Here is a 13,053-nt window from a genome sequence, read left to right as displayed (position 1 = left end):
AAAGATTTTGTCCCTCTAATTATCCTCTTGTTTCCTCTCTTTTGGATCATTCCATTAGCATAGAAACGTGTTGAAACGTGGCTTGCATTTTATTTTATTTTTTTAAGTTTATTTTAAGAGAGAGAGGGGCACCTGGGTGGCGCAGTCGGTTAAGCGTCCGACTTCAGCCAGGTCACGATCTCGCGGTCCGTGAGTTCGAGCCCCGCGCCAGGCTCTGGGCTGATGGCTCAGAGCCTGGAGCCTGTTTCCGATTCTGTGTCTCCTTCTCTCTCTGCCCCTCCCCCGTTCATGCTCTGTCTCTCTCTGTCCCAAAAATAAATAAACGTTAAAAAAAAAAAATTTTAAAAAAAAAGAGAGAGAGAGAGAGCACAAGCAGGGAAGGGGCAGAGGGAGAAGATAGAGAAAATCCCAAACAGGGTCCTCACTGTCAGTGCCAACCCCGGCATGGGGCTTGAACCCACAAACCATAGGATCATGACCTGAGCTGAGACCAAAGGATGCTTAATTGACTGAGCCACCTAGGTGCCCCATTTTTTTTTTTAAGTTTATTTATCTATTTTGAGAGAGAGAGCACAAGCAGGGTAGGGGCAGGGCCTGCATTTAAAAAAAAAAAAAAAACAAAAAACAAAACTAAGCCCACCTTCCTTTTACTCCCTATCCCATTTCATCTACCATCCAATTTTTGTTTGTTTCTACTTAACTGCAAAACACCTTGAAAGAGTTATATGTATTCACGGTTTTCATTTCTTCTCATTCCCTCTTAAATATGTTCCACTTTGGACATTTATAATCACCACTCCATTAAAGTTGTCCTTTTTAGGCTCACCAGTAATCTCCTTATCACCAAACCCAATGGTTATTATTTCTTACTGTTCCATTGTTTACAAAGGTTTAACACAGTGAATCAAAACATCCTTCTTAAAATGTATCACTTTTTTTTTTTTAAATTCAGGATATTTCACTCTTGATTTTCTATTATCTCACTGGCCATTTTTCTCATTCCCCTTTGCTGCTTCCTCTTGTCACAACCCATAATGTTGGAATTCCCCAAAATCAGTCCTAGAAACTGACTCTCCAGTATCTATTCACACTTATAAGATTGTATATCCAGTGCTATAGCTTTAAATTCCATTTCTCTGCTGATAGTTCCCAAATACATGTCTCCAGTCCAGAACATTCTCCTGAATCCCACACTCACATATTCAGTTGTCTGTATGACTTCTTCATTGAGATCTAATAGGAATCTCAGATTTAATATGATTTGTTCCCCCCCAAAACTTCTCTGTTTTGTTTCAATATTAGTACATAGTAATACCATTTCCCCAAATACTTAGGTTAAAAATTTTTAGATTTACTTGAGACTCTTGTTTTTCTCTTATACACCACATCCAAACCTTGAGGAAATCCTGTTGATTCTGCTGTCCTGAATTTGGCCACTTCTCACTATTCAATCACTACTTAGTGGTCCAGAGCACTTAATTTCTTGCATTATATATATACACTAATGGTCTCCCTGCTTCCTCTGTTGCCTCCCTCTCCAGAAAGAAGCCAGAATTTTTATATAGTCCAATTTCTACCTAGTAGCCCCTTATAATTAATCATCTCATTACTCTGCTCCAAATCCTCTATTTTCTGTCTTCAAGAGAAAACCCTAAGCCTTTACCATAGTTTACAAGACTCTACATAATTCTGTCCTGGACATGCCTACCCCATGCTCTCTTGATTACTCCTTTCAAGCTACTTTGCCCTCTGTGCTATCTGCTCAGGGCCTTTGTACCTGTTCCCTTTGCCTGGAAGACTCTACTCTGAGATACCCATATGGCTTATTCCTCACTTTATTCATTTCTCTGTTCCAAGACCTTCCATGACTAACTAAGTATTCCTTATACTTACTATTTTTTTATTTTGAACACGAACAGGGAGAATTTTTATTTTTATTTTTTATATTAAATATAATTTATTGTGAAATTGGTTTCCATACAACATCCAGCGCTCATCCCAACAGGTGCCCTACTCAATGCCCATCACCCATTTCCCCTCTCCCCCACCTCCCATCAACCCTCAGTTTTTTCTCAGTATGTAAGAGTCTATTATGGTTTGCCTCCTTCCCTCTCTGTAACGTTTTCCCCCCCTTCACCTCCCCCATGGACTTCTGTTAAGTTTCTCAGGATCCACGTAGGAGTGAAAACATACGATACCTTTCTTTCTCTGCCTGACTTACTTCACTTACCATAATACTCTCCAGTTCCATCCCCGTTGCTACAAATGGGCAGATTTCATTCTTTGTCATTGCCAAGTAGTATTCCATTGTATACATAAACCACAATTTCTTTATCCCATTCATCAGTTGATGGACATTTAGGCTCTTTCCATAGTTTGGCTACCGTTGAAAGTGCTGCTATAAACATTGCAGTACAAGTGCCCCTGCGCATTACCACTCCTGTATCCCTTGGGTAAATTCCTAGCAGTGCTATTGCTGGTCATAGGGTAGATCTATTTTTAATTTTTTGAGGAACTTCCACACTGTCTTCCAGAGCGGCTGCACCAATTTGCATTCCCACCAACAGTGCAAGAAGGTTCCCATTTCCCCACCACCTCTCCAGCATCAATAGTCTCCTGATTTGTTCATTTTAGTCACTCTGACAGGCACGAGGTGGTATCTCAGTGTGGTTTTGATTTGTATTTCCCTGATAAGAAATAACATTGAGCATCTTTGCATGTGCCTGTTGGCCGTCTGGATGTCTTCTTTAGAAAAATGTCTATTCTTGTCTTCTGCCCATTTCTTCACTAGATTATTTGTTTTTCGGGTGTGGAGTTTGGTGAGTTCTTTATAGATTTTAGATACTAGCCCTTTATCCGATATGCCATTTGCAAATATCTTTTCCCATTCTGTCAGTTGCCTTTTAGTTTTGTTGATTGTTTCCTTTGCATTGCAGAAGCTTTTCATCTTGATGAAGTCCCAATAGTTCACGTTTGCTTTTAATTCCCTTGCCTTTGGAGATGTGTCGAGTAAGAAATTGCTGTGGCTGAGGTCAGAGAGGTTTTTTCCTGCTTTCTCCTTTAGGGTTTGATGGTTTCCTGTCTCACATTCAGGTCCTTCATCCATTTTGAGTTTATTTTTGTGAATGGTGTAAGAAAGTGGTCTAGTTTTATTCTCCTGCATGTTGCTGTCCAGTTCTCCCAGCACCATTTGTTAAAGAGACTGTCTTTTTTCCATTGGATATTCTTTCCTGCTTTGTCAAAGATTAGTTGGCCATACTTTTGTGGGTCCAATTCTGGAGTCTCTTTTCTAGTTCATTGGTCTTTGTGTCTGTTTTTGTGCCTATACCATGCTGTCTTGATGATTATAGCTTTGTAGTAGAGGCTAAAAGTCTGGGATTGTGATGCCTCCCACTTTGGTTTTCTTCTTCAGTATTACCTTGGCTATTCGGGGTCTTTTGTGGTTCCATACAAATTTTAGAATTGTTTGTTCTAGTTTTGAGAAGAATGCCAGTGCAGTTTTGATTGGAATTGCCTTGAATGTGTAGATTGTTTTGGGTAGTATTGACATTTTAACAATATTTATTCTTCAAATCCATGAGCATGGAATGTTTTTCCATTTCTTTGTATCTTCTTTAACTTCCTTCATAAGCTTCCTATAGTTTTCAGCATACAGATCTTTTACCTCTTTGGTTAGGTGGTTCTGGGTGCAACTGTGAATGGGATCAGTTTCTTTATTTCTCTTTCTGTTGCTTCATTATTGGTGTATAAAAATGCAACCAATTTCTGTACATTGATTTTGTACCCTGTGACTTTGCTGAATTCATGTATCAGTTCCAGCAGACTTTTGGAGTCTGTGAGGTTTTCCATGTAGAGTATCATGTCGTCTGTGAAAAGTGAAAGTTTGACTTCATCTTTGCCAATTTTGATGCCTTTGATTTCCTTTTGTTGTCTGATTGCTGATGCTATGACTTCCAATTCTACGTTAAACGACAGTGGTGAGAGTGGACATCCCTGTTGTGTTGCTGATCTCAAGCGGAAAGCTCTCAGTTTTTCTGCATTGAGGATGATATTAACTGTGGGCTTTTCATAAGTGACTTTTATGATGTTTAAGTATGTTCCTTGTATCCCAACTTTCTGGAGGGCTTTTATTAAGAAAGGATGCTGTATTTTGTCAAATGCTTTTTCTACATCTAGTGCAGGATCATATGGTTCTTATCTTTTATTAATATGGTGTATCACATTGATTGATTTGCAAATACTGAACCAGCCCTGCAACCCAGGAATGAATCCCACTAGATCATGGTGAATAATTCTTTTTATATGCTGTTGAGTTCGATTTGCTAGTATCTTGTTGAGAATTTTTGCATCCATATTCATCAGGGATGTTGGCCTGTAGTTCTCGTTTTTTGCTGGGTCTCTCTGGTTTGGAAATCAAAGTAATGGTGGCTTCATAGAATAAGTCTGGAAGTTTTCCTTCCCTTTCTGTTTTTCGGAACAGCTTGAGAAGGATAGGTATTATCTCTGCTTAAATGTCTGGTAGAATTCCCCAGGGAAGCCATCTGGTCCTGGAGTTTTATTTGTTGGGAGATTTTTATTTTTATTTTTTAATGTTTATTTATTTTTGACAGAGAGAGAGAGAGAGAGAGCATGAGTGGGGGAGGGGCAGAGAGAGAGGGAGACACAAAATCCGAAGCAAGCTCCAGGCTTTGAGGTGTCAGCACAGAGCCTGACATGGGGCTCGAACTCACAGACCGTGAGATCATGACCTGAGCCAAAGTCGGACGCTCAACTGACTGAGCCCCATCCAGGTGCCCCATTTGGGAGATTTTTGATAACTGATTCAATATCTTCCCTACATATGGGCCTGTTCAAATTTTCTATTTCTTCCCATTTGAGTTTTGGAACTGTGTGGGTGCTTAGGAATTTGTCCGTTTCTTCCAGGTTGTCCAGTTTGTTGGCATATAATTTTTCATAGTATTCCCTGAAAATTTCTCAGGGATTGATTGTAATAATTTCATTTTCATTTGTAATTTTATCTATTTGGGTCCTCTCTCTTCTTTTTGAGAAGGCTGGCTAGAGGTTTATCAATTTTGTTTATTTTTTCAAAAAACCAACTCTTGGTTTCATTGATCTGATCTACTGTTTTTTTGGATTCTGTATTGTTTATTTCTGGCCTGATCTTTATTATTTCTCTTTTTCTGCTGGGTTTGAGGTGTCTTTGCTGTTCTGCTTCTAGTTTCTTTAGGTGTGCTATTCGATTTTGTATTTGGGATTTTTCTTGTTTCTTGAGATAGGCCTGGATTGCAATGTATTTTCCTCTCAGGACTGCCTTTGCTGCATCCCAAAGCGTTTGAATTGTTGTATTTTCGTTTTGTTTCCATATATTTTTTAATTTCTTCTCTAATTGCCTGGTTGACCCATTCATTCTTTAGTAGGACGTTCTTTAACCTCCATGCTTTTGGAGGTTTTCCAGACTTTTCCTGTGGTTGATTTCAAACTTCATAGCATTGTGATCTGAAAGTGTGCATGGTATGATCTCAGTTATTTTATACTTATTAAAGGCTGTTTTGTGGCCCAGTATGTGATCTATCTTAGAGAATTTCCATGTGCACTCGAGAAGAAAGTATATTCTGTTGCTTTGGAATGCAGAGTTCTAAATATATCTATCAAGTCTATCCGGTCCAATGTATCATTCAGGGTTCTTGTTTCTTTATTGATTCTCTGTCTAGATGATCTGTCCATTGTTGTAAGTAGAGTATTAACGTCCCCTGTAGTTACCACATTCTTATCAGTAAGATTGCTCATGTTTGTGATTAATTGTTTTATATTTTTGGGTGTTGCCGAATTCGGTGCATAGACATTTATAATTGTTAGCTTTTCCTGATGGATAGACCCTGTAATTATTATATAATGCCCTTCTTCATCTCTTGTTACAGCCTTTAATTTAAAGTTGAGTTTGTTTGATGTAAATATGGCTACTCCAGCTTTCTTTTGATTTCCAGTAGCATGACAGATAGTTCTCCATCCCCTCACTTTCAATCTGCAGGTGTTCTCAGGTCTAAAATGAGTCTCTTGTAGACAGCAAATAGATGGGTCTTGTTTTTCTATACATTCTGATACCCTCTGTCTTTTGGTTGGAGTATTTAGTCCATTTACATTCAGTGTTATTATTGACAGATATGGGTTTAGAGTCCTTGTGATGTCTGTAGGTTTCATGCTTGTAGTGATGTCTCTGGTATTTTGTGGTCCTTGCAACATTTCACTCGCAGAGTTTCCCTTAGGATCTCTTGTAGGGCTGGTTTAGTGGTGATGAATTCCTTCAGTTTTTGTTTGTTTGGGAAAACCTTTATCTCTCCTATTCTGAATTACAGGCTTGCTGGATAAAGGATTCTTGGCTACATATTTTTCCTGTTCATCACATTGAAGATTTCCTGGCATTCCTTTCTGGCCTGCCAAGTTTCAGTAAATAAATCTGCTACTACCCTTATATGTCTACCTTTGTATTTTAAGGCCTGTTTATCCCTAGCTGCTTTCAGAATTCTCTCCTTATTCTTGTATTTTGCCACTTTCACTATGATATGTCATGCAGCAGATCGATTCAAGTTTCATCTGAAGGAAGTACTCTGTACATCTTGGATTTCACTGCCTGTTTCCTTCCCCAGATTGGGGAAGTTCTCAGCTATGAATTGTTCAAGTACATCTTCAGCCCTTTTCTTTCTCTTTTCATCTTCTGGAATTCCTGTGATACAGATCTTCTTCCATTTGATTGCACCCCTTAGTTCTCTAATCCTCCCCTCGTATTCCTGTATTTTTAAATCTTTTTTCAGCTTCCTCTTTTTCCATAATTTTATCTTCTCATTCACCTATTCTCCCCTCTCCCTCTTCAGTCCACACTGTGGCCACCTCAGTTTTATTTTGCACTTCATTTATAGCATTTTCTAATTCATCACGACTGTTTTTGAGTCCCTTGATCTCTGTAGCAGTAGATTCTCTGCTGTCCTCTGTGCTTTTTTCAAGCCCAGCAATTAATTTTATGACTATTATTCTAAATTCTTGTTCACTTATATCACTTAAATTGGTTTGATTAGTTCATTAGCTGTTGCTACTTACTGGAATTTCTTTTGAGGAGAATTCTTCCGTTTCATCATTTTGGCTAGTTTTCTGTCCCTTATGTGTTTTAAAAGCTTGTTGTATGCTCAGCACCTGCGAGCACTGCTATATTAAAGGAGGGTCATACACTGTCCATGGCCTGGCCCTTCAGGAGGTGTTTTTTCAAAGATTGTTACTTGCTCTCTGTTGTTGTGACTTTGGTTATTTTATTACCCTACTCTTAGTGATATTTTGGACCCCCCACCAGGTGTGCTTTGATTTGTTCTTTGGATTAGCCCTGTAAAGGAGAACAGATAGACAAACAGGAGACAAAAACATGCAAACACACAAACAAATAACACAAACAAATAAACAGAAACAAAAATCTAAAGACTAAAAACAAGAAACCCCAAAATACCGACTACAAGTAATGAAGAGGGTGGAGGCAGTCCTGATGGAGGAGCACATACAAAGAGAGAAATGACAGGAGGCGGGGGTTGGGGGGGAGAAAAAATAAACATTGACGAGGCAGAGAGACTAAAAGGCTTAATCCAGAGAGAGAGAAAGGAAAATAAAGGAGGCAGAGAAAATGAAACAAAGATAAAGTTACCTAGACAAACTATATGGCTTGATTATTTCAGAGAGAGAGAAGGGAGTGTTAAGAAGGAGGTGTAGAACATGTATCAAGACAATGGATTGAATATGTCTGTTTAGACCAATAACCAGAGTAACCAGCCTAGGGAAAGGAAGAGATAAGGAGGAGAAATGGTGTGGGTAGAATATATCTATATATCCAGAATTGACCTAGAGTTAACCCAGGCAATGCTGCTGCACTTGTTTGGAGGAGCTGTCCGCAGGGTCTGTCCCTCTCCAGTAGAGAGGCAGTTAGTTACCCAGTGCGAAGGGGCATGGTTTGGTGTAGTCTGGACCCACCTCCACTGTGGGCCCCTTGAGTGATCCCTGAGGCCCTGCCTTGGTGGTGGTTGTGGTGGCGGCAGCGGGGAGATGGTGATTCCCTAGTCTCTTCTCCACAGAGCTGGACCCGGTGGACTCAGTTTGAGTCATCCTCACTGTGCCATGGCTGCAGACGGGGCAATCCTTCTCTCTCTGCCAACTCTCCTGACCCTGTGCTTGGCTAGGACTCAAAGTCCTGTTCCGTGCACTCTGGCACTGGGGAAGCTTCTCTCAATGCAGCCCAATATGTGGTCCTGGCTGGATATCTGTGCCTCCGCACTTCAGGGAGGACTGCCTTCTCCTACTGCAGACTGCACCACAGTCCTTGCCGCCAGGGGTGGCGAACGCGGGCGCAGGCGGACACAGGCAGGCTTTGTGTTTTCCCACAGCGCTCCAGGGAGGGGGCCACTTTCTCCTATTGTAGACTGCGCAGCCGACCTACCTTGCTGGGGAGCCCCCCGGGGTGGCAGACACAGGCAGGCTTTGTCTTTTCCCACAGCACTCCAGGGAGGGGGCCTCCTTCTCCTACTGCGGCCTGTGTCCTCAGCCCAGCCACTGAGCCCGGGGATGGCAGACGCAGGCAGGCTTTGTACTATCGCGCAGCCCCCCCCAGGGAGGGAATCGCTTTCTCCAACTGCGGACTTCTCCCCTGACCTACCCAGGTGCGTGAACAGGTAGCCGACCCCAGTGCAAAGAAAGCCCCTCAGTTAGAGATAGGATCCCTCTCAGTCTGAGGTCTTTCTCCTGTCCAGATACGGTCCTGCACTTCCCTAGCCGCTTTTTCTGTTTCCTTTGTTTTTCTGCAGAAGGGGGTCTCTCACCTCCATGCCCACACAGCCCTTTTTATCTCCCCCAGTTCGCAATCACCCACCTATCTTTTCTCCAGTTTTCCTGTTTTCTTCCTGGTAGATACAGTTTCTTTTCCTCCCAGGCTCTGGGGTTCAAAGTCCTCTGGCTTCTGCACTTCTTTCTTTGAGAGACACGGGAAGTATGGATCCCCCTACTTCTCCCCTTGTATTTATTTTTGATCATTATCATTGGCAGACATTATTTGTCCATTTGTTTGGATATAACCACCACCAGTCGACTTGCTTCCACACACCCTCTCCCAACCCCTGTGCTTATACATGCATGCACACACACATTACACATTTGCTCTAACAGGGCAGCCGTTTTATTTTGTTTCTTGCCAAAACCCACTGCCTAAAACAGTGCCTGGCACATAGTAGAGCTCAAGAAATATTTGCTGAATGACTATAAACATTTTGATATTTTATGTAAGCAGGATGGTACAAGATACTAGAGCCAGAATTCCCAAATTTGTAACCCCACTGTGCCCCTCACTAGCTGCATGTGACATGACAAGGTATTTAACTAGACTTTGTAGTTTTTCTTTATAAAATGAGGATAATATTACCTGTCTCCTAGTGTTACAAGGTTAACATGAGTCATTGAATCTAAGGTGGTTGGAGCACTGCCTAGTGGTTTTTATTTTTAATATCATCTACATCTGTCTGTTCTTTGATCTATCTTAGGTAGTTCCAGATGTGGAAGTGTTAAAAAGAAAAAAGGAATTTCATTGCCTGTTCCCCAAGTTCTACCTGTAACTTTAAAAATGAACATAACTGAGGAAAAAAAAAAAATTAAAATGAACATAATTGAGAAGTGCAATAATTAAGAGCACCTTCCATTTTAGCACATTTTTCTGGCTTAGTATAAAACTACCACTGAAGAATTTATCTTTATAAATTTGTAATTTTTTATATGTAAAGTAAATGGCTACTCAAATTATTTTATGACTTTTGCTGAATTTCTCATCAGAAATAGTTCAGTGTTAAATTGTTAGTCAATAAAAGCAATTCCTTAATACAGACATTCACAGAAATTTTCCTCTACAATTGTATTTTGTCCTAAAATAAAGAATTTTCTTAGCTGTTTAGATGTTTGCTTTGGGATAGATTGCTGTTAAATACAGATTATTAGCAATCACCTTCATAGTTTAGAAAAAACTGAATGCAACTCAAAATCAACCTTGCAAAAATAAAATGCTGTATTTTTTAGGGGATAAGAGTGATGGTGCAGTGTATACTATATAACTGATTCTTTTTTCTAAGTTAGGTCTTTTGCCTTTAATGGATACCTTAGAATTTTAGGTAATTTTTTTTCTCCAGTGTTGGAGATATTTGACATAATATTTGAAGTATAATTGATTTTGGATTGGAGAGCAAATTATGCAGTATAACCCCCATTCATTCTCCCTCTTTTCTGTTTCATTATATATAAGAGTTTTTACCTTATTACTATTAAAAAAAATTTTTTTAATATTTATTTATTTTTGAGAGGGAGACAGAGAATGTGAGCAGGGGAAGGGCAGAGAGAGGGAGATACAGAATCCGAAGCAGGCTCCAAGCTCTGAGCTGTCAGCACAGAGCCTGATGCGGGGCTCGAACTCACGAACTGTGAGATCATGACCCAGGCTGTGGTTGGACACTTAACCGACTTAGCCACCCAGGCACCCCATGCCTTATTACTATTTGAAATAGAATGTGATTCTTATGGGGCGCCTGGGTGGCGCAGTCGGTTAAGCGTCCGACTTCAGCCAGGTCACGATCTCGCGGTCCATGAGTTCGAGCCCCGCGTCAGGCTCTGGGCTGATGGCTCAGAGCCTGGAGCCTGTTTCCGATTCTGTGTCTCCCTCTCTCTCTGCCCCTTCCCCGTTCATGCTCTGTCTCTCTCTGTCCCAAAAATAAATAAACGTTGAAAAAAAAATTAAAAAAAAAGAATGTGATTCTTATATAGATGAGCAGTAAGGAATCATTTGCATTACTTATATGAGTTTTTCTTTTAATTTAATGTAAATTGATTTTGTAATATTTATACTACAAGTAATACAGGGAATATATACTTCATTTTATGCTGATTAGGTGGTCCAACTACAGGAATGGATGATTAAAGTCATCAATAATAATACTGCTATATGTGTAGAAGGAAAATTGACGTAAGTATAACATTTCAATATTCTTATAAAATGTATAACAAAATAAGATACTCATGTATAAGAGCTTAAAGGAGATTGATGGAAAATAGCATCCTCCTACAAAACAAAAGACTTTCTAACAAGGTTACAGACTGAAGACAGGAAAGTAAAATGACTATGCAGTACCTGACTATGTTGATTGTGAACAGCTTTCTTGGTTTTGCCTGTTAAGTTACTTTTAGAATAGTAACAGCTCAAATTTATATACACAGAGCTTTATTTTTTTTTCAGAGGTTCTAATAAGTGGACTGGTATTCTCTGCTTAATTATATACAGTTAGCTAATATTTACTACATGCATTTCAGTTCAGATTCTCACATGTAAATTGGGACAACCAGATTTAAATTACTGATCCAGAAAAGGAATCAGAATTATTTAAAACTTTGCCATACAGCTACATATTAGGTAATCATTGGCACTTTCTGGTTCTCCCTAAAGCAAAAGTATCATCAGGTAAGTTGGCTTTGCCTATTTCTGCTACTCTCTTATCACCATTTCCTTTTTTTCGAAACCAATTTCTTAGTGGTACAATATTTGTAATAAAAGGTTGTAATAAAATAATACAGGATATTACTGGTCAGGGTACTTACCTAGAAGTTTGTAAGTTGATTATTTAAAATCTGCCTTCCCCACTCTATTTCTGCTTGTCTTGTGCCCATTTTCTTAATATCAAAGAGACAGTCTATGTTGCCTTTGTTGGAATCCCTGTTGCTGCTATCTTCCAAGCTATATGACCTGGACAAGTTACTTATCCTTTTTCAGTTTCAGTCTCTTTCTCTGCGTAGTGGTGATAATAATATTACCCATTCTTGCGTTATTTTGAGTATTAAATTAATATTTGCAAGACTTGAAAACAGTGCTTTTAGAGTGCTATTTAAATGTTAGTTAAATAAAATACAAAGGAACAAGATCACTGTATTAAAATAGTAGGAGTTTAACCCCATTTGACCAAATGAAAGGAACTTCACTGTCATATTATGCTTGTATTTAGTATGTTTATCTGATGAATTGGGAATGTTCAACATCTATCTAATACATCTTAAAGTTTTGTTCTTTCTGTTTTATATTCTTAGCATCATTTAAGGAAATAAGAGTAGATTTATGGGTTAGTGATTTGATTCTGCAGTTTGTTTTTTTCCCAACTGGAACCTCTTTTTGGTACTTTTTAAAGAGGAAGGTAAAAACACTTGGCTGTGTAGTGAGGGTAAAAAAAACCCCGCAAGATTAGAGGGATCCAAACTATATAACTGCATGAAATCTAACAACAGTATAGGCTCTGAGGAGAGGGACGGGAAAATCATTCTTTGGAAAGTTGGCATCAGTTAAGATGAAGTTGCAGGCATTGTCAGCATCAGTTATTTAGAGAAGGCCCCTGCTTCCTTGATGAGGATAAATTTTATATTAGTGGTTTGGTTTGGCCACAGTACAGTTTGGCACATATTCTGAGGATCACATTAGCAAGGCAGTTGAGTTCTGCAATGTTTGGCCCTCAGATGTTTTGTAATTAGATGAATAACACTGCTAATGTAGCTGGAGTGCAAATTTATTACTTTCTATTGTAATTTGTATACTTATATATGTACATTGTGATTATTGGTAAAATGTGAATATTTTGGCCTTAACTACGCTATTTTCTCCTAGAGACATCACTAACATATATTGGCACAGTAATGTAATTATAGAACGGATTAAGCACAACAAACTTAAGACTTTATCAGGCAACATTTATATATTAAAAGGGATGATAGACCGGATTTCCATGAAAGAAGCAGGTAATGACTGACATTATTAGTTGATAAATTACTTTCAGTGAAGCAGTTAACCATATTTCTAACTGATATATATGTTTTTACTCTTAATTAGGTGTTTTAAAATGATGAATCAGTCAAAACTAAGTTTTAAAACAGAATTGACCACATTATGTAAAACTATTATATGTGTTGGTCATTTTTCCCTGATTTAATCACCCTTATTGACAGTTTGAGTCAGTC

At 39.1% G+C, this 13,053-nt stretch overlaps 1 protein-coding gene across 8 annotated transcripts in view; it reads left to right on the top strand.

Annotated features, from left to right (window-relative positions):
- MIS18BP1 (MIS18 binding protein 1) overlaps positions 1-13,053 on the top strand; it is a 58,795-nt gene that overhangs the window by 17,744 nt on the left and 27,998 nt on the right. For all 8 annotated transcript variants that reach the window (XM_019832978.3, XM_019832976.3, XM_045059877.1 and 5 more), the window contains 2 exons: positions 10,950-11,023; positions 12,704-12,834. In XM_019832978.3, the coding sequence (XP_019688537.1) occupies positions 10,950-11,023; positions 12,704-12,834 (205 nt within the window). The remainder of the gene's footprint in view (positions 1-10,949; positions 11,024-12,703; positions 12,835-13,053) is intronic.

This window comes from Felis catus, chromosome B3, assembly GCF_018350175.1.
Source record: "Felis catus isolate Fca126 chromosome B3, F.catus_Fca126_mat1.0, whole genome shotgun sequence".
Taxonomy (NCBI): domain Eukaryota; kingdom Metazoa; phylum Chordata; class Mammalia; order Carnivora; family Felidae; genus Felis; species Felis catus.
The sequence above is the reverse complement of the archived record's forward strand: the minus strand, read 5'-3'. Positions and strand labels throughout refer to the sequence as shown.